This window comes from Frieseomelitta varia, unplaced genomic scaffold (assembly GCF_011392965.1).
Source record: "Frieseomelitta varia isolate USP_RPSP 00005682 unplaced genomic scaffold, Fvar_1.2 scaffold_185, whole genome shotgun sequence".
NCBI classification, from domain to species: domain Eukaryota; kingdom Metazoa; phylum Arthropoda; class Insecta; order Hymenoptera; family Apidae; genus Frieseomelitta; species Frieseomelitta varia.
Genome location: NW_025109583.1, coordinates 1,531,720 through 1,555,967, shown reverse-complemented (window position 1 = coordinate 1,555,967; position 24,248 = coordinate 1,531,720). Strand labels below are relative to the sequence as shown.

Sequence of the window (24,248 nt, the reverse complement as noted above, 5' to 3'; positions counted from 1 at the left end):
TATAAGATAGTAATGCGGATTAAAGATTAAGAGTAAGGAATGGATCTAGGGGGAAGAGATTCTCTAGCATATAAATGCGGTCGACTATTATGCGACATATAAAAACATCAGGTATAATTATAATTATAATTATTGTGTGTTTTATAATAACTTTGTGTATTTTACTTTTGAATTTGGACGTATTCATAACATTTCACTTTGGAATTGTAATATTTCAACACACTCTCATTGAGATAATAAATCATAATAAATCATATTTTCACAGCAACAGTATTTACTGCTTCATTTTTGAAATTTTTGTAGACAGAATGGAGAGGCAAGATCATCAATTAATCCCTTAAATGAAGCATCGTAAATATCTTCTTACATGCTTACTGGCTTTTACTCATTCTTTTGTCCAATAGTTTTAATCAATTCTGTTGAGACATGCTACATCGATTTTGCATAGGAATAGAATTCAGATCACTGATCAACGACACACGGTAGCGTGTCAAGAGAAGTGAACGTGATAAAAAGAGAAAGAAGTATCCGAGTTAGACACAGGAGATAAGTTTATTTCTAGCGGACATGTGGCACGTAGTTATATTTCACACTTCTTACTTACGAGAGTTAATACGCTCGTGAAAAAAGGTGAATCGTGTGACATGTTTGGTAGATGACTACCCGAGATTGGCAGTCTGGAATCCCTATGTCATGAATTATAAAGCTGCTTGCGTATATGTAGTCTACGAACTTGTGCCACTTCATCTTCTTCAGGCGCTTCAAAGCATGCTGTTCGATTTATGCCAGCGCGGGCATGACTCGCAATTAATTAAGCAATTGCTGTGATATCAAACATGTCTACCAGTATGCTTTGTTGATTGGTTCGAATATCTCTATATCCTGATCAAGTGTCATTTGATTTTTAATGTGCACATCCGATCCACTCGAGTGAATGATCTTGTTAAGATCTTGTAATTGTATTAAATGTAGTTGCAGTGACTTACAGGTTCGTTCACACAGATTGTTTCGTAATCGTGGTACAACCGAGCAAGCGGTGATACTCTATGCAAAAATAAATCGGAAAAGAAGAGACTAACATTTTTTCATTTGACATTTCGATTGGACAAATTCCAGATTGGACAACAATAAATAACCGATAGTTTATGTGCAAAAGTAAGACTGTAGAGTAACATTTTTTTTCACATTATGCTTTGCTTCTAAGAAAATTAAATCTGAAAATTCATCAAGCATACCAAGTGTATCAAATTAATTCTTAATTAAATACGTTCGAGCTTTATTTTTTTCTTTTGACGAGGTATTAAACAGAAAAACTTTATTCTTTTTTATTCTTACTTTTTCGTAGAATTACATTCTTTCTGATTGTACACCCAGATCATAAACATGACTAATATTTCTATAAGACTATTATATTTAGTTACACCAGAAATGTGTATAGTTACATTTTCTGTTGAGAATGATATTTAATTTAGAGTTCCAATTTATTTTTTCATGTAGAATCATCCTTTTTCTGGTTGTATCTATATTTATTTATGTGAAAAATATAATATATTTCTCGTTTATAATGTCGTTTAATTTAGCAAAAAATGGTATTGATTGAAGTATAATAAAATATAGAGTTCCGTTTAAAAACAGATCGACGATATCTTGCAAAGAATAGTAATTTTGAGAACAAATTCTTCTATCATTATATGTATTTGTTTTGAACCATTTTTTGATATAACACTAAATAAGACATTTACGTGATTAGCTTAGATTTTGTATGTATTTGCAATGCTCTGTGTTCAAATATTAATCGCCAGTAGAATATGTAGTAATCAAATTGGTATAATATTTTGTACAATTTTTACCCATATTAATTATTATTTATTTAACAATAAATCTAAGTGAAGTCTAAATTTGAATAAAGTTAACTCACCGTTATCCCAGGCAGCCTCCTTGGTCCTAAGCAGGGCAGCTAATCCAATATTATCCTTTGGCATTACTCGATTCAACATGTTGTCAGAACCTTCTGCGTTTGCCATTGCCAATTGGTTAAATTCGACTAAATGCTCCTTTATTAAGGTAAATCTACAGAAAAAACAAGGAATAAATTTATTAAATAGACGTGCCACGCGAAATTATGTTTCAGTTTCAAATATAATTTCCATGAATTACAATGTATTATGCAATACACTATATAATAATACGTTGCACATATTTATACATTATGAATTACAATACATTTTATGTAAACGTTTTATGTAAACGTACGCGTGCATAGGACGCATTTACTTTCATCTATGTGTATATGAAATTTTATTTTAGCTTAATATGTGTATAAATTTTGTTTTACTTATTATACGTATAATATCACGGAAGACATAATTGATTGAGGAAAAATAAATTTATTCATTACCATTGTGTAAATGTAATTGTGTAAATGCATAATAACTGCGAATATATTTCATTATTTCATCAATTCTACGTTGCTTCGTACAAATGAATTCAATACGAGATTAATGTCACAACGTTTCGTCGTGCCATACAATAACACCGCGATCGGAGTAATCATTTTTCTTGTTAATTTGTTTCTATAAAATATCCAGATGTGATTAGTGAAACTCGATTTCATTCTCAGTGAAAAGAAACTTTGGAACTTGGACGCACAGGACAGCTACGCGATATTTTCGCGGATAAACTTATAAGAAGGCGAATCACGTACTCCATGTAGAATACAGATTTCTCTTTCTGTTATGTGTAGCACGTATAGTTGGAAAGTATATATTCTTCGCTGAAATGTCATTACAGGCTATCATTCCGTTTACATCCTTACTAGAACCTCTAAACAAGATGAAAGCAACGTTACCCAGTGATATCGAAAGGCATCTATCTATATATTTCTGCAAAACGGGTATTTAATGAAGAAACAACATTCAAGATTGTTTATTTGAACAATTATAAATAGCATAACGAGAACAAACGAATATAAAATAAATGTAAAGGAAATTATACAAATATATATCTCTAGACATTTTCTGTATTTTTAATATTTGAATGGAATTAGATTTAGATGCTTGAATTGATTTTGCTTCATTGGAACTCGACAAAAATGAAAATTGTTAAAATTTTAACGGCAGAATTTTTTTAGTAACACTAAATATAAGAGTTTATCTGTAGTGCATTTAAAATATATATCATTCTGATCATTTTGATCGTTCTACATGGATTACGAGAAAAATTGTAGTAATAATAATTTGCTAGAATAACTTACATAAAAATCAATAAAAAAAGATCTTCGACAATGCGAGCATGACATTTAAATATCGGTACATAGCAACTAGTAAAATATACATATCTTTTAAAACTGAAATTATTTATTTACTCAATTATTTTCAATTACTATTGGTATTTAATTATTGTTTCATTGAATTTAACTTGTTAAGCGGGCTATTTATTAATAAAACATTTTATTTATCAACAAAATTATAGAATTAACAATTAATAAAAACAAACTGAGATCCGATACAGTCTGTCTTTAATAAAAGTGACACGATGCCTTCAAAAACTAAAATGAAGAAATTATCATACAAAAGAGATTGAGATTCTAGTAACGTAATCACTATAAATCGATCGGAATGTCTGTGCGTGCAATGCTCATGAACGATAGTGTATACATTAACGAGTAACGTAAAAAAAAAAAAAAAAAATGTACGTACATACATGACTCAAGCTGTTATTCTAGATCCAAGAACATATGTATATCTCGAAATTGATATAATATTTAAAAATGATGTGATTCTTGTAATATAATAGGGAGGATGTAAGGTTGTTTGAAATAGAATAGTTCGCGACATCAGGAAGGAAGTACGAACTCGTTAAATAACGGTGGTCTTTCGTCCTTGCAAAGATTAGGTTGTTAGTCTTACATCGGCATCGCATTCATTATGCGGTCGGGATTTTACGGCCGAGCGGCGAATTAAGTGTATAAAGTGGCTGACAGACGCAACGGTTGCATCGGCCTTTAAAGAAACTATGCTCCTACAGTCCACACTGGGATGTAGTACCTTTCGTTGCAGGTTAGCCGTTAACAGAGCCCATTTGTGCACCAGACCATTTCTGTCTCGTATCTTGTTATCCCCTGAGATGCGAGCGCAGATATCTAATATTTCCACCACTCTCTCCCCTGTAGCTTTCAGTCTTCGGTTACAAAACTTAGAATGAGCATCACAGAGTTAGTGCATACTGACCCTGCGATGCAACTAATACAGCTGGCTCCACCGCGGCTTCTATGAAGTCCCAGTGAAGGATAATTAAGGAGGCTGACTATACCATAGTCGTTTCAGATTTAATGTCACTTGGGATTCATCAGCTCTTCGTACTTTCTTCCCGTTCAATGATGATGCAATATATAGCTTGTTAATAAGTGCTATTCAATGCATAAGAGAATAAAATCGCTTCGTCTAGACAACTTTGCTAATTAAAGTCTAACCAAAGACCAAGAATATTGAATATATATCTTATGCTTAAGTTATATCGTTGTTAATGCTAATGAATGTAAAATAAAAATCGATCATAGAGTGTAGGTAAAGACCTGCTTAATTTCACTTCAAAGTTCGTCTTCTGTTTTTCTTCAATGTATGAAGCTATTTTTTTTTTTGTCATACAATATATGTTATTATTTCTGTTACTATATAGAATGTAAATGTAACGTAATGTAATATAATTTTGTTGTCGTTGGTAGTAGATACAATAGTGTTTTGAATTATGAGAATGCAGTTTGATTGTTTCATAAAATTACTATAACCATAATAGAATAATTGCAAAAATGTTGTTAAATATCTGCTTAATTTGTTAATCTACAGAATGATAATATTATTTTGAAAAATACAAAATGAAAATGTGTAATACGTTTGGTTATATTTTGTTTTAAAGTATTTAAATGAACAAATACAAATAATGAAATAGATTTAATTGCCACTAACGATAAATTGTCGTAGTATATAAATAAAGAAATAATAGAAGGGAAGGAAATACCAGATCAGGAGTTTCTGTTGTGCTATAAGTGTGCACTACAGTTGCTATAAAGTTAATTATATTTTGTGTGTAATATGATTTATCATGCAACGAAGATAAAGTATCCATCATTGTTTTATATTTTGCTAATTAAATAACTGTAAAGATAATGAAATATATTCGAATTTATGCATATCATGGACCAACTATTTCGCACAATGCATGTGTACATACATGCATGTGTCAGATATATAAAAGTATATGCGCAGTATATTAGACAGAAATTATTAATTACACAACTGTGAATATTCAGAATGCCATAGAATTAGTATTAGCGATCATTAAAGATTCAGAGATGTTGGAAAGCAAATAATTGATAAGCGTTTTAATTCAATGTGGACTGTTAGAATCATGCACTATGGTTATCCAAAATTTTCTTTGAAATTCTAATGTGTATTTTCTTAAAAAAAAATTTATGATTTAATATTAGGAAGGCAACTATTTTTTTTTTTTTTTTTTTGGTAAGAAAAATCGGAATTTAGTCTTGAATTATATTCCACAATTCGTCCAATAATGTAAAAATCTTCAAACCTAATTATCTTACAGTTAGATTTATATTATACACACTTATTGGACAATTGATTCTAGTCAAACTACATCAAATTGGCTATTGATGAAAAGTAAGTGTGAATTAACGATGTCAATTCGTGTGACAGAGATATCAACATCACATTGTGACGATGATTTATTTCATTTTGGGTAAAAGATAAAGTTATCTTCCCTATGTTACTTTAAAAAAAAAATTATTGGAGATGTTATTTCTCATCTTCATTTCAAATGAAATAATCCCGATACTGTGTACGTATAATTTTCTCAGAGACATTTTAATCAAATCTACTTGATTTTCCACAAGCATTCCAACACTTATGAACAACGTCGCACAAAAATGGATAAAGTGGATTTCCAAGTGTGTTGCACTTACTTTGCTGTCCTATAAAATATAGCGCAGCCATCAACGTATTTACGATCATTCTCCGCCATTGTCTTCGCCCGAGATTTCGGAGAGAAGATTCCGTCGTAACCATCGTGTTTCAGCTCTGGCAGGAAGAAATTGTAGAATTGGTCCGTTTCGACCTCCTGCAAGCTAATTATGTCCGCGGCATAATGTCGTATCTCGTCGAGGATCCCTTTTTTCCGATATTCCCAATCAAGCGCCCAACTTGGACAATAACCGTACATTTGTCGAGTTGCATACTTGTCACACAATACATTATAACACATCACTGTGAATATACCTGGAACAGAAACAAAACTACTTGTACCCCTTGGAGAAAATACATTATTCGAAATATTGAATACGAAAATCAATCCTGCGAATCATTTTACATTTTAACAATTTTTTTAAATTATTTATCTTAAATTATTTAAAAATTATTATCTTATTTATATATTTTTAAATTATTTATTTATTTATTTAAATATATATATCAGATCAACTTCCAAATTGAATTCAGATTGTATGAGACGTTAAAAAGTGAAACGTATCAAATAGTATACTTGAATTATGTACTATCAAAATCTGCATTAAAAATAGAATTTAGATTATATAAGATAATAATTAATATGAACTAATGTTTTACATTTAAAGAGAATTAAAAAATAAAAGATAGACCATACATTAATTAATACTGTAGTCTTTAATTTTTAAATTTATTCAAATTGAATTCAAATTGTACAGAATACTGAAAAATAATCCACATTAACAGTGTTCTAAAGACAAGAATTATCGACCTCAAAATTCGTGGACATTCGAATTGAATTTAGATTGCAAGAGGTGGATTGTATCAAATAATGTTTTTTTATAAACCAAAATACTATTAATTAAAACTTATTATAATATTGAATAATATTAATTTTTTTTAAAAAACCTACGGAAGATAATTAAAAAGATTTTTTATCAAAATTTCAATGCATGTATATAATTGTTGTTTATTACCTCAAATACTTTTTTCTGATATTAGAAAGTAAATATTTACCACTCTCCAATCTCGATATGTTGTCAAAATCATCATTCTGAGTAGTATAGCGAAGGTTTTGGGTATCGTTTTATTTTATTATTAAAAGTCATTAATAAAAAACAATTTCGGTGCTTGAAAATAAAATTCCAATGATATTTATATTATTATGCTATTTATTTATATTTGCATTGTTACACTATCTATTTAAAAATTTTGTGTCATCGAATTTTGTGTCACACTGAACTGAAGAGTCTCTTCAGGTCGTTTGATATTTCGTGCATAATTATTATAAAGTGTTTCATAATATTATTAATTGATGCAGAATTATCGGTTGTAGAGCAGTTATTGTACCATACTGTAAGCGTTACGTGTAACACAATGTATTAGTGGTTATGAATCATAATATGTACGTATATACGTAAAAGTGTTCAATTTGATTTTCTGATAATTCACTAATATGCGACATAATGATCTCCATTATGTATAAACATTCCCTGTCCTTTTAATAATTTATTAATTTCTCGTTTTCTCATTGTAATAATTTCGCCTAAGAGCGTACTATTCGTCTGTCAATCGTAAACAACCTGATTGACAAGAAACCAAAAACACGACGATCAGGTTCAAAGCTCATTATAGCTTCTTAGAGCTGTCAATCATTCTTCGGCGACCACTAGATCCAAGAAAATATATGGGATCTTCTATACTACGTTGCAAGTTGTCAACAATCATGAAAACACGAGCACCAAGGAGCCATAATGAATTTTGGTCATCAAATTTGATCGCCGGATTTTTTTGATCTTTTGGCTAAAGTGACATATGTACAACGGCTCTAAATTTCGCATTGGTGTTTCTCATTTGTTTGCCAGGGTGCCAAAATTTGTTCGCAAAGTATACCGTGTAGTTGTTGAATATTACATCACGGTTGTTCGACTGGTATTTTTGCGAAATATTTCAGTTATATTACCGTGTAACTTTTTGTCTACAAGTTAGACGTTGAATTTATTTTTCCTTTGTAACATCTAGTTCAAAAATTAATTATTTTGTGCGATGTACACAACATTTTAAATTACAGTAATTAGCTAATATTAATAGAAAATTTAAATCACAGTAATTAGTTAATATTAATAGAAAATTTAAATCACAGTAAATAGCTAATATTAACAGAAAATTTAAATCACAGTAAATAGCTAATATTGATAGAAAATTTAAATCACAATAAATAGCTAGTATTGATAGAAAATTTAAATCACAGTAATTAGCTAATATTAATAGAAAAATTAAATCATAGTAATTAGTTAATATTAATAGAAAATTTCAATCACAGTAAATAGCTAATATTAATAGAAAATTTAAATCACAGTAAATAACTAATATTGATAGAAAATTTAAATCACAGTAATTAGCTAATATTAATAGAAAATTTAAATCACAGTAAATAGCTAATATTGATAGAAAATTTAAATCACAGTAATTAGCTAATATTAATAGAAAATAGTAAATATCTAAATTGATCTAGTGAATATCTAAAATGAAATCTAAATCGCGATACAAATGGGTTAATATATTTCCAATAGCTAAAAATCGTTGAACAGACATAGGTATTATATATTCACGACATTGTACTTGAGTAAAAAAAATACCAAGTCAAGTTGAACGTAGTTTTGTCAACGTTCGAGAACAAAAAAAGTATAAAAATTCCTCATAAAAAATGATATTTAGAAAATTCGAGAAATAACACATTAAGAAACAGAAAGGGAGAATAAATTAGCATAGCTGATGCGTCGTTGTTCGACGTTACAAGGGTTTAAGAATTAAAAACAGCGCTCTGTTTGGAATACATCGGGATCCCTGCCACCTTTTCCAGATAACAGATCCTAGCATACCGTACGCAATTATCCGTAATGGATAACTCGATCAGCTTCTTCCAGCTTTGCTCTAGCGGAACAAGACTCGAGCGATCACGAGCTAAACTTTCTTCGCCGCTGGTGTTCATTGCGTTTGATTCCATGCAAGCGGATTACCAGACCAGGAAGGAAGATTTAGAAAGGCTGCTTTATTATTCCGGCGCGTTGCACCTTTCGATCTATTTCGTATCGTGCCACAATTGCGGCCGGTTTGTTCCCGACAAAAGTGCGCGCCGTAATAAACTATGTATCTTCAAGATTTAACCGCCTGCCAGACCAACACGGAGAATTCGTGTTAAGCGCATCTGGTCTTACCGGTCGCGTTCACTAGTATGTTCGTTCGTACTGCTGCGCGTTTACTTTACAACATCCCTTATTGAACAGTAGGTTTAGGTCTTCGGCGTTTTACTTCAGAATATATACGGACGTATAATGTAACGGAGTGTACAGTTGAAGAAGGCTGAAGAAGCGGATGTTTCTTTTCTTTGCGCTGTTGCGTTATAAACTCGTGGCGTATAAAGTGTTCGATCGGACAAGTACAGTATTTGAAAAGTATTCAGAAACATTTGAAGTCAAATTGAAATTGTTAATTTTATTTTTTCCCACGTAATTTTAACCTCTTGCGCCGGAATGACGTGTCAAGAATATTTGGCCCAAAATTGCAATATTTTTTCTTAGTTCTAAGTACGTTGAAATATAACGCAGGCAAAACAAATAATAAATCTGTTACTTTTTGCTAATTTTTATCCAGTGATGTACTTACTGATGAATTCGAAAAGGAAGACGAATTATTGTATACGGTTTGGTCACTCGTTATGGTCTGTGAACCACGAGGCACAATAGTATTTTGTATTTCAAAGATTTCAATGTTTCTAAGTGTTTCTCAATATTTTTATTTAGTCGAGAATTTTCTTCCAAGTGTTTCAGATGAAAAACAATGAAAGACGTTCTCAATCTCCCGAGACAATTGAAAATGTATCGCAAAAGAAAGTGAAATGTCACAAAAAGAAAAAAAAACAATATCGCAAAGAAAACAATATTTGGAAAAACCAGTTCGACAAATTTAAATAACATAATAATTCTTACACAGGAAATGTTAAAAGTTAAATGTTAAGAATTTCTAAACGATTCTGTTGAAAAGTTACAGATAATTTTATTTAATTATATGAGAAATTCTAAATTCTAGATTCTAACCATTTTAATGAATGTCATATTTATTTCATTTTTACATTTACTACAAAAATGTAAGTTTTGACATAAATTGTCTTTTATAGAAATCAAAACATTTATTTTTATCGTGTTTCTTTAATCATATGTAACGAATTTAGATACAAAACAGAGGCCAGCAGTTCTACTATTATGCAATTTGCACAATGTACATTTAAAATCGATTTTTTTTTTTTTTTTTTTATTAGACAGATTCCTCAGAAATTTCATTTTTACTTTCATATAAATTCAACAGCTGTTTCGCGAATACTCTATTTCCTCGTTACTTTATACTAATTGAGTGCATCGAACGCAACATGTGAAACAGTGCAAACTCGGCAAAGTCAGTAACAAAATTCGATTTATGCAGCTGAGTGTAAAATTTCGTCGATTCGACCTAGACATATTACTGACGCGTTCAATTAGCGTTTGAATTTCAGTATTCTGCATGATAAAAGTCATTTCGCGGCAAGTGTTGGATGATCTGTTGAACGACGTGATGTATGTATTACGTGTGAAATTGGATTGCAGAATAATTTGGACCGAGTGCGGTATTATCATGCAGAAAATTTTGTTATTCATATACTCCGGTATAGTTTGTTTGTTGAATTAATTTTATTACAGTTAAATTTAATGTAATTTTATTACAGTTATAATGAGAAATCGAATTTAAAAAGTACGAAAATTTAGGTATATTTTTTATTTTCCTTTATATTTCATAACTTTCCACAATATGGAAATTTTGGTCAATTTTCATTTCTATCTGTGGAAACCAATAAGTATGGCAAGTGCTTATCATTACACGTAAAATACAATTTTTAAAATCTTTGTTTGCCAATTTTAATTTTTCTCATATTTCGTTATTTCAGTAAATAATAAGAAAGTTTAATTTTTTAAATATAGAATATAAAATAATGTGAACAGTAACATGCCAGAGTCATAACATGTATTGTTTATTGAAGGCACTAGATCTTAAATCATAAACATCACTAATTTTATATTTTTACAAAGATCGTTGAAAAGTAGATGAAAAAATTATTTACTAACATGTAAATAACATTAATATTATACTTCGAATATTTTATACATATTCTCTATATTAACTCCAAAATTTTACGTAATCTAAAATTATAAAATCTACAGTTCAATAATGACGTTTTGCACGAAGAAATTAATTCGATAATAATTAATTTCACGTAGATGTGACTGCAAGTGATCGAAGATATATTTTCATCGATACACGAAAAATTATCCATTTGATGGCCGCTTAAATTAAAATCATCTATTTAATAACTGCATACTCGTCAGTCATTATTAATTGATTGTGCATCCTTCGAGTATGCACGTTTGTTAATAAATTGCCGACACTAGTTGCATCTCATATTCAATGAATGGGTTGTTCCTTGACGCGAGTCGTAAAGAAAGTAAATTATTGAAAGTGTTGCTTCCACCTTCATTCATGGTTAGAAACGGCATTTCCGAGGTCATCGATGCCACGACCTGCCTCAACAGTCGTCAAACCAGTCCGAGGAAATCCGAACAAGTTACTTCATTTACCTCCGCTCGGCAAGAAGCTACCAATGTTATTAAAAGAACCGTCGAGGAGAGTTAATATCTATCTGATCTTCTAACAGTGCAAATGGAATCTAAGTAAACACACAGATCAAGATTAAGCGGAATAATAAATCAAAAACGTCGGGCATGAATTCCATCGTTTAATGAGGTCGTTATTCAATCAAGACAAACCCTCGATCGATGAATATATAAGCGTGCATTCATTATTAATATGCACGCACGTCATATAAATTGATACGTAAGATCATAATATGCATACGTATATTAGATAGAATCGTTTCGATAGAATTTCCTGGCCTTGAGAAACAGCTTATGATAAAATAGCAGCTGATAAAAATATTCTACTAATTTTCCCTTCCTTTCGAATAATATAGATGAAACATTAATTATTTGTTAAAAAGAAAATGGTGAAAAAGGCTGTGACACGGTTAAAATAGTGTGACACTGTGATTTTTATGAAATAGTATGCAAAGTTTTTTTAATTAATTAATTTTTATGATTTTTAATTAATTTAGTGTATTTCTTTCATTTATTAGTCGTTTCGTTCATTTTGGAAATTATCGTTTTATTCTGCGAAGGAAAATAAGAAAAAGTGTCCGTTTTATAAATTTAATGAAACATCATTATTTCTTTCAGTTGTTTTAGAAAACTGATTTTGCAATTTAATCTACAAAATAATCATCTTTTTCTGAAGATCCCGATTGTAAAACAATCAATAAACAAACGGATAAAAATTAAATTCCACTGGCAAACGACCCTGTCGTTTAATTAAATTTAAAAAAAAACTTACATTAATTAATTCAACTAATTTAATTAAAAAGAAATTAAAATGAAACTCCATTCGAAATAATTTTAGTATACGAGCAATTTTTCATTTCTCGACAATCATTATTAACTCGCAACGTTATAAATTGCTTTCGCGAAATAATCTTTCTTCGATTTATTCAAACAGAACGACAATTATCGACAGATATAAATCATGTTCGTAACTTATTGAAAAAAAGGAAATATAATAATTAATAATTCATAATAAATCTATACAAATTGGAAATTTAATAAAATATCGTCAGTACGTGAAAGAAATACTCCTCTACAGAAATATTCATAACTTTGTTCAGCAGTATTTTGATAACCAAAAACTTGTTAACACGTCTGGGTAGTTTCTGTTTATTTCCGATAATATTAGTCGTTATGATTAACATTTTGCATGTTGCGCGTAAATTAGGAAACTCAATAGTAACACAAATCTTGGAACAATTTATATTTTTAGAAGAGAATAATTCAAAAAATAAATCCAATTTTTAGCAATCAGATGGGAACGCGTTAATTAATTAATCAATAACGTCGAAGGTCAAGATTAATTTATTTACTAAAAAACCAAGTAGTACTGAAGCAATATTTTGCATATCGTGCAGAAACACGATAGTAAGACAAAGCTTGAAGAAAGTTTTATATTTAAGAAAGAAAAGAATAATTTCCCCGAGACGAGAGTAAATCCAATCTTTTCGCCATTCGTCACGTAATATATATATGAAAATAATTGTGAACAACAATGAAAGTGATCGCAGTAATGACACGGCACTAAGAAGAGTCTAATTGTGTCGTTATAAACGTGGGAATGATAATGACGCGTAATTGCTGTCTTCCAAAGAATACATTCAGCAGAACCGTCCGTGCGTCGTTCATAATGATTATGATTGTCAGGGTCGTCACGAGATGTGCAAGAAGTAATTTGCACGACCGGCATAGTCGTTAGTAGCATTCCGCGTTGTCTTGCGCGTACCGTCTTATCGCGAATCGACAAAATTTCAAATAATTCCACGCGTTTCGAGACCACGACGAAGGACAGGAAAAGAGGAGTCGCGAGATTATTCCAAGATCCGATCGATACATGGTTTTTATCGATGAAATAAATGACGGCATAGTAATTACAAATTCGAAAACTATAATACACTATAAATAATTAAACTGTTAAATAGTTATTAAATGATTGGACAGTTAGTTCCATTAAAAGGGTTTATGTTCTCGTTTCTGTGACTACGATAGTCGAGCATTCTTCTACTGTTAATTTTCTTACATCTTGCTATAATTGAAATTATTAAAATATTATTATTTATTAATAATAATATATAAAATATGATATATAGTATTATTTATTAACAATAATATTTATTAATTAAAATATTATTATTATAAATTATTAAAATATTATTATTATAAGTTATTAAAACATTATTATTTATTAATAATAATATATAATATATAATATATAGTATTATTTATTAATAATAATATTTATTAATTAAAATATTATTATTATAAATTACTAAAATATTATTATTATAAGTTATTAAAACATTATTATTTATTAATAATAATATATAATATAAAGTATTATTTATTAATAATAATATTTATTAATTAAAATATTAATATTAATAATATTAATATTAATTAAAATATTAATAAATTATTAAAATATTATTATTCATTAATAACAATATATAATATATAATATATAGTATTATTTCTTAATAATATTTATTAATTAAAATATTATTAAAATATTATTGCTTTATAATTCGTTAAAGCAAACTGCCGATTAACTCATTTAAATGGACAATGCATTCTGTGCATTGTCTCAAGGTCGTGACATAATTTGTCAACTCTGCGCGGAGCACGTTCTGCTAAATATTTAACCTTCGACCCTTCAATTTCAACTTCGAAAATAGCACGAGTCCCATAGTGACTGTGCCATTAATTAAAAGTTCCCGAATGAATCAGATCATTGAAAAAGAAATAACAGTTATTTATTTTAATTAACAAACAACGACGATAACGATTTATTTTGTTTGTGTTTCGTAGCCAAAGCGACAATGAAGCCGCATCCTTTTAGCTGGCCACGATTATGGCCAGCTGCATAATAACGTTGGTAGAACGTACGTTTATGCCTCGCCTCTCTGTGTTTCATCTGACACTAGGTTTCTCTAGCTCTTTCACGATACCGTATGCCAACGCAATGGTCGCTATAAATCTGTGGGGTGCGGTGTGATATGGCAATCAGCAGAACACCGCGACATTTTGAGGCTACGAAACTCACTGATACTGTGGGTTTCGATGTTGATTGACGGTCAAGGTGTCCGTCGTTGGATTAAACTACGTTACTTTAATCATTATCTGTTTCTATTCTTTGCAATACGCCTCTTTTGAAATAATTTTATAATTTTCACTCGCCAACTGCGTATCGAATCAAAAGAGCTTTCCTTTAACTCAAGTCGTCAATTTCAAGTAGCATGTACGTATAAACGACATTATAACGAAAAACTACTTCGTTCATTGCGTTACGAAATAAATATTTTCACGTATGATAAAAATTAACAATTGCTTTATTTTAATTAAATACAAGCCTGCCTGTTGTTTATTTAAGTTTACTTGTTTATTTAAGTTAATTAAATTTAAATTTGAGATTTTTATCACTGTTGATTTGTTTGTGGATGCAAACGTTGCAAATATGTATTTATTAATTAAAATATTATTATATTATATATTATTATTAATATATACGTGCAAAAAGAAAAATAGCATTTAATACCTTGAATAAATCACACTCTGATTTAAGAAATAATCAAGTTTTGTATAAAGAAATTATTCATATCTCGCAGATCAATTTTCATAGTAAACGTAATAGATTTATATGATTAAATATGCATTACAACTTACACGTTGGTCTCGTCCTATTTGGTCTTGTCAATGGTATCCATGGTCTTTGAGGTGGATGATTTGCAGTAACTGGAACAAAAAATTTACATTAATAGTGATGAATCACAAAACACATTATGTATTAACTTACGTATTTATTGTTAGACGCTATATCACTCGTAAATATTATTACTGGACTGCAGATTTTCACGCAATTTTACAAATAAATCTAAAGAGAGAGCGTAGGAATTTGTTTAATTTACTAAAAGTTGTAGCAAGTTCTCCACTTCAGATATTTTGCACAACATTCTTGTGCATTTTGTGAATTTATACACTTTTAATTCTCTCACAAATGCATGAAAATCCACGGTTTAATTATTACAATCAGTACCGCCAATTTAAACCTAAAGAGTAAAATACGATTCAAGATTTTAACATTGTGTAATATCTGATAATCAAAGTAACAAAATAAAAAAGAAAGATAATAAAAGATTGAAGTAAGAATATATATTATCGATGTAAAATTTGCACATATATATATATTTTCTAAAGTATATACTTCTAATTTTAATAGTGATCTCCTAAATTAGTAATTTTTCGACATACACAGATTTTTATAAAAAATATCGATTAATGTATAAAAAAGTATAGTACGATGTCATTTAAAAAAAATTAAGATGATCTCGATAGACAGAAATCTGGTGGCCATATTAGTAAGATATCCTCTTCGAAACAGAACAAATTTTATTTAAAAACAATTCTTTCGAACAATGAATAAATCGCGTGGATGAATTAAAATGAGACACTCTGCGTGTGCATATGTAAGTATGTTTCATGGTGCTTACATATAGTTGTTACACAATACAAGAAGCAAAAGAAGAAGCAAAGCAGCAGAATAAGAAAGAAGAGAGGAACAAAGAAATCAGAATATATAAAAAGATAATGGAGGGCGTTAATGACCCTTTAGGAATGGCGGTAACGACCTTGAAACCTCGAGATATGAGAACTCTGACACAAATGGCGGTGCATTAGATAAGTAGACGAGGAGAGTAATTAGAATTAACAATTCAAAGCATCCAGTGGATACTGGTCTAAGATTGCCTTCGTTTTCTCTTTATATCGGCAATCAACCACAGTTGGGCATATTTTATTCGAACAACGAATAAATCTGTCAAATTTATTCGCAAATAACGAATAACGAAAAAATTATTCGTTATTTACGAATAACGATTTTATTCGAGGAAAAATTATTCGTCATTTACGAATAACGATTTTATTCGACCAAAGATTATTCGAACATGACTTTATTCGTGATACCGAGTTCAATGATGAGTAAATGTAGCCGTATACCGAATTGATTATTTCGAGGTTTCACAAGAAACGACTTCTTCTCTGCAGCCACAGTTGGGCATTATTCGAATAAAATTTTATTCATATAATATTTCAAATGAAATTTTATTCGTATAATATTTCAAATAAAATTTTATTCGTATAATATTTCAAATAAAATTTTATTCGACGAATTTATTCGAAATGTTATTCGAATAAAATTTTATTCAACGAATTTATTTGAAATGTTATTCGAATAAAATTTTATTCGAACAGTTTATTCGAAATATTATACGAATAGAATTTTACTCGAATAACGGCCAACTCTGCAATCAACCAGTTAGCTGACATTAGGAGAGTTCGGTAATAACCTTCCAGTTTAAGGTGCGTTTCAACCGAATTCCTCTCCCATCGAGGATCCTCTCGAGTCTCGACTGACAATTTGGTCCGTGTTGCCATTCGTCGCAATTCGTTTGCTAAATTTGCCCCACGTCATGTCACGACGCGCCACGCTGTCCTCGACAGAGTTCCAACTTCCGGGAACGCTGAGCCGAAAATTGGACTTAACTTCCTATTTAGTTTTCACAGGCAGTTACAGAAGTTCACAAGTATGTACCAGGATCAATTCCGGAAGGTTCCCTGGAACGTTAGAGGAGCTCGCTTGTCAAACAACTTTCCGACCCAACTTCAGATTTCTCGTTGAAACGTGAAAAATGTTTCACTGTTGTGTCGGTGGAAACAAGCAATCGGAAACGACGATTAAACCGTCGCTCGTTTTTATATGTGAAAGAGTTTTAACCTTCACCCATCTTCTCAATGCGACACCTTTTTTGGTTACAAAATAAACTGTGCATAAACTGTGTAAGATCACGATATAAAATTCAGCATATGTACTCGAGTGAGAGTAGTAAATGATAGTTTATTTACTGTTGATAAAAGAATTTGAAAATTTAACTATTCATCTTTTTATTGTAATCAATGGGTCAATTTGATGCCAAGGGACAAATTAAGTTGGAGAAATAAAGAACGAATGAAATGTGAAAATAATTTATGGATAGTATGATGTATTAATTACGACGTAGTTCGATGGAAATTTTACTTTATTAATTTTTTAGCCACAAATTGGAAACAAAATAAAATTATACAAAAATTATACAAATTATACAAAAGAAAATTAAAATTATACAAAATAAACGAAAGCAAATCGTAGACTTTTCGTTTGAGATTTTATTTTTGTAGGAATCAAATTTAAAAACACGCTAATTTTCTTACAGAATGTTGTTTAATATTATGGAATATGTTCAATTTAATAGTCACATATTTCAAGACAAAGTGATCCGTCCATTATGTATATTATTATTATTTTAATGAATTAATTATTACTATTGTTTTTTTTTTATTATTGTCATAATTATATTTGTAAAAAGTTTTTATTATTTAAGATTTTTAATTATAATAGAATTTTTACATATAATTTTTATTTTATTTACACTTATATATAGATTACAATTATCTCCTATATTTTTAATATTTATAGTATGTGTGAAGGTGTTTTAGGATTATTATTATTAATTAGAATAAATTATGAATTTGTTCATCAGAAAATAACATTTTTAAATTTAATATTTTAAATTTATTTCAAATGATTGAATTAATTTGTCTAATTTATTTAATAACAGTGATTTATTTATTTGATTTTCATATTTTGAGAAATTTAATATATATAAAAATAATAAATAATAATAAATATTGTACCAAACAATCTGCAAGGACGTCAATAATTACTCTCCTTTTCTTTATAATCCTATTAAGAGATTTTAAGATAATCTAATATTGAGCAGCAAGAGGGAACAGCGAGTGCAAGTGTGTCGATTTTCTTAAAAATGAATAAAGACCATAAAAGCATTGTCGTAATCGGCTTTAGTTCGCTTCTTTTCTTTCTTTCTTTTTAAACACTGTTTAAATTTTTGATGCCTTTTCAACGTTGTAAGATACTTTTGTGCTCATTTTGTCGTCTCTCTCTGAATGTCTTGTGCATTTTTTTTTCGTGAATTACATTTATATTCACAATGACACGGTGTGCTTCATTGAGCATGTCAACTTTTTCTTTTTTTTTTTATTATTATAGATACGAATATGCAGGATGTTCCAGCTTAAATGAATCAACGTAAGATAATGATACACCTGTCAATTTGTTACACTTGCTTTGACAAAAATTTCTCGAAAATACCTATATTCTATCAAATTATTTTTTACAGAAGTTTCTCAAAATAATCGACTTGGCTACGAGCTTTCAAGCGTCATTGAGAGTTTGATTCGTTCAAGGTTGCCTAGTCTTGTTCCAATTTGCTGGTTCATAACCAATATTTTATAGACAGTTATCAAAAGAATTATTGGAGAACAGAAATTCGATCCTATTTCAACGTACGAACCTTTTTTTTTTTTTTTTCATTTTATCACGCTGAATGCATCAGTGAAGTTTTGCCCACATATTCTGATACGCTCTATATATTCAAAATCAATGATTTCTATACACATCTTCGAAATGATGGTACATTGAACGTATGATATAATAACATAATATAAGTAATATAATAATATAATAATTATTATAAAATATAGTAATATAATAATTATTATAAAATAATGTATGGATTTTCTTAATATAATATTAGTAATATAATAATATAATAATTATTATAAAACAATGTATGGATTTTCTAGTACTCTGAAAACAAATATCTTCAATTCTGGTGGTATATTTTGTTATATTTATTAAAAATAAATATCACAGAGCCTCATCTTTGTACTATATTATCAGTAACATAATATAATTATAAAAAAAATATAATTAAATATATATATAATATCGTGTATATATAGTAATCGACGAGGGGATAATTCTACATGAAAAAAAAGTGAGGGATATCAGGAATAAGAAATAAATATTTTTTCATTCAAGGCGTTGTTCTCGAAGAGTTCTCGAGTTTTAAAATTTGTCAAATACTCTTGAATTCGTCAAACTGTAGACTGGACAGCAAGACTAAGGATAAAGTGAAAACTGGGGAATACGAATTTTCTCGTTTAAAGCCTCGTTTTCAAGAAGATAGAGTTTAAATAGAATTAGAGAAGAATTAGAACCTTAGTGCGCTTGATAGATATTCAAATTGGATTTCCTCGAAAACGAAGCATCTTACGAAAAAAAAAAAAATAAAAAAAATAAAAAAATAAAATTGTACTCCGCACTATCGACTTATTTCCACAGGACGAATCATTTCCTGTTCATTATTTGTCTCTAACTAAATCCTCAGTAGAAATTAGCTAAATTCGAGTATCGCCGATAAATTTCCAAACTCGATTGAACGAACGAATTTATTATACTTCCTTCTCGATTTATTTTTATCACGTGGAATCGTTCCCTATACGACTGCACGTCCGATAGTGGAACACATCCTGCATCTCACAGAAACCCGGAGAGTTATCCATACGCGAGCTAACTAAGCGCGCGTCATCCGACATTCGGAGATATAGTAATTACGCGTGGCCGAGTGCAGATACAGTGACAACCAGTACTTGATACGTTGCCCACATTCCGTGAAATCTTATAAGTCTAATTAAGATCTTCGTCCTGAACTGGTTCTAACGATATCTTGCCGTAGTAAATGCCATCGTCTGTAAACGAAAGAAGAAAACAACGGCGATTCCCGGTAACGTTTAACCGTTTTATTACGTTCGTTCATCACGTTGAGAAGCTTTTCTAGAGAACCGCTCGGGCCCCGACGTTGCTCATTCCTAGGAATCTTCATATCTTGATAGAAAACCGAAGAAGCTGCGAAAAACAGCGTTCCAATTAATGTTGAGCTCGGTTTCCAAGCGAATTCCAGTTCGGCGAATCATGGTGATTAAGCAGGGGAATATTCTGGTTTGGTATTTTTCTATGTAAGCGTCCAATTTTTATTGTACGATTATCATGATGGAAAGTGAAATTTTTTTTTATAATACAATGATACAGTAATACAGTGTTTATTGTATAATAAATATTATATATATTAATTATATATTATATAATACCTTTATATTTGCTGTATTTAATTATATCGTATTCATTGTAAATGCAATGATTTATATTGTACATTGCATATTATGTATATATTTTATAGTTTTATATTGTGCAATTTATTGTACATACTGTAAACTGTACATGTATTTATTACCTATAATTATGTATATTTATGACTTATATTATACTTATTATAATTATAACATAATAATTAATATAACTATAATATTATAATTATTATAATTATAACATAATAATTAATATAACTATAATATTATAATTATTATAATTATAACATAATAATTAATATAACTATAATATTATAATTATTATAATTATAACATAATAATTAATATAACTATAATATTATAATTATTATAATTATAACATAATAATTATTATAATTATAACATAATAATTAATATAATTATAACATTATAATTATAATAAATATTATAATTTATATTTATTATACTTTTTTTATCATATAAGTAGAATATTTGTTCCAAGATTTCTTAGCGAGTTACATATGTTTGTAATTATATATTTCAGTACAATGTTTTGAGGTGAGTGTTTCTTTTTTTCTCTTTTATTTCAATACGGTGAGTGTTAATTTTTCATTTTAGATATTAAATTTTAGACATTAATTGGCCACTGTGCCAATTCGATACCAAGGGACGAATTAAGTTGAAAAAATTAACATTGACTAGCCAAATTTAATTGACTCGATTGCTTTTCATTGATTCAATAACATCTCTAGATAAGAACTATCGTATTTTCGTAATTTTAGCTGTGGCCGCAGAGCCATGTAATATCGTATCACGCAAACGTATACGCGAGCTCATATCGCTGAGGTTAATGGCACAGCATATAATGACAGGTTAGAGCCTCGGTGAAATCAATAATTACGATAACAGGGTTACGGTAACCCCACCGCGCCACATTTTGCTGGATGTGATTTAGAATCTGACAATTTCAATGCGCGATCACGTTTTCCTCCTGGGTATGTACGTATTAATGTATGTATGTATGTATGTATGTTAACTCGGTTGTTTGTTACATTGCGTGTTACAGAAATAAAAACAGAAATGTTAACAGCATCAACTGAAACAACAATCGTACGTAAATTGTAATTTCTGCGATGTTATTGATCTTTCCGAAATTTACGAAAATTCATCGGTTCATAGGTTGAGAAACATATCATTTTTGATCATGTTTATAATTTACATGTGGATCGGAAATAATTCTTACTGAACAAACGTTAGTAGCATAATGCGGAATTACAAAGAAATAGACTTTAGGTAAAAGAAACAGTAACAGATACGACAACTTTTTTTTCACAGTTGCAATATTAGAACGCAGAATTTTATAATATAAATTAATTGAAAAAAAGTTGCAAACTTTTCAATTTACATCGTAATTAATTATAAATGTGATATTATAAATGTCATCATAAAGATACAGAATTCAAGTAAAGAAATAACAATGAGGAAATATTAATCGGAATATTTAATATTAAAGTAATAAAAAAATATCAATAAAATGTTGCGTTAGTGCAACTTTAGTTTTTAATTTAATAGTTTAATAGTACGATACTTTTATATATACTACATAATACGATATTTTTATATATAATATATTATTTACTTTTGGCAAAATCGAAGATTTTTCTTGATAATTAATAACTATAATAATTTATTAAAAAGAATTGTGAAGTGCTACTTAACATACGACACGATAATAAATTTCTAAACACCAAAAAAAAAATCGTTAAATAGAATAACACGAAACATACACAATAATAATAATTGCATATCATTAAACTTCAAATCCAAATTACATACGAGTAATATTTATCAACGTCAATTAGTTGTGCACGTTGTGCACAACTAATTGTAGCTGTTACATCGCGATTAATCGCCATTTGATGGATTATCTAAATCACACCTAAATAACATTTAAACGAGATTTATGTTTTCTTACCTACTATAATTAGGTAAGAAAAATGACTGACGGTGATTTGTAGGTTGAGTGTGCTTGTAAAGACGAAAATAAAATATGCTCCTGCATAATGAAATGTTGCAACTTCGAGGCTTTTACACTGACACGAATATATGCCATATGTAACTCTTTCAGTATTGTGAACGAAACACCAATTGTAATGAAAAATCTACTGCATGTAACTCACGTTAGTAATATCATACTGAAAATGATTCTCTATTATTGGAATCATTCGAATCTTATTCAAACTCGATTTTACTTGGTCTGATTATTTTATAAATATATAACAGATTTTATATGAATATATAAAATATATAATATAATATTTAATATTAATATATATGAATATATAATATAATATAATATTTAATATTTTATAAATATATAAATTTATATAATAATTTTGAGACCATTGCAACGAACTAAACAATCGTTCACATTTATGAAACCACAAATCTAGGACAAGGAGCATTAAAAAAATCGCCTTCAGACTTTTTCGTCTGAAACCTAGATAATTCGCAAGTTAATATCAATGTGCAATTTGGAGAACTCGTTGAAAATCGCAGGATACAAACCACGTGGATATTATTATCAATAATGACACGAATTTCATAGATTGATTTACCACAAAATGATTTTTCGGTTAACCAATTATAACCGCACATCAGTTATGGTGAACGTGTATTTTGCTGGTGCAACTTGTGTTCATAATTGGTGAACACAAGTTGCACCGCATCTGGTCAGTTGATGTATTAACATTCTTCGCGGATATATGTACATAATAACGTGATGCCGCAACATTTATTCATGTTGTTGTACCACCAAAATCGTGACAAAAGATAAATAAGTTGGTGTTGTAGTATCTGGAAGTTGCCACACTGAACACGTTACATATTTATACTATAAAATAGCCACGATACAGAAAATATTTGTAAGATATTTATTATGAAGTTGTGAATATCAATTAACGTTTAGAAAAAGCAAGAAACTGTAGTCCCAACTTTAGATTTAACAACTACTATGTATTTGCACGACAAACGTGAATAGAAATTGATTAACTAATGTCTCTGTTCTATTTACATGGAATAAATTATTTTTGTCCAAAATATATAACCCCTTTCGTATTTACTTTCTGCTATTGCATTATTATTTGTAATTAATTCTTCTTACATCAATTAAAATTATTGCCATGTTACCAGAACTAACTAATTTTCAATTTTAGGATTATTTACATTATCTGACACTTGAGGCTTTGTTTGGCAATTCAAAGTTTTGTCTCAAGTATATAAGTAGATTATCATTGGTGGATAAGGTTTTTATGCATTTATGGCGTAAACTTGATGACGTAATTTAATACACAATAACACATAAAATATTCAAAGTGGAGTATTTGTTACAATACAAAATATGTACATAGTACGAAAACATAACATTTAAGTTCCATTTTTATAGTTAGATTCA

General features: G+C 29.2%; 1 protein-coding gene across 1 annotated transcript in view; it reads right to left on the bottom strand.

Moving 5' to 3' along the window:
- LOC122538993 (CCR4-NOT transcription complex subunit 6-like) overlaps positions 1-24,248 on the bottom strand; it is a 153,140-nt gene that overhangs the window by 5,680 nt on the left and 123,212 nt on the right. Inside the window, exons 3-5 of the mRNA XM_043673547.1 lie at positions 15,419-15,487; positions 5,978-6,290; positions 1,919-2,070 (exon numbers count right to left, since the gene is read on the bottom strand). Coding sequence (XP_043529482.1) covers positions 1,919-2,070; positions 5,978-6,290; positions 15,419-15,487 — 534 coding nt within the window. The remainder of the gene's footprint in view (positions 1-1,918; positions 2,071-5,977; positions 6,291-15,418; positions 15,488-24,248) is intronic.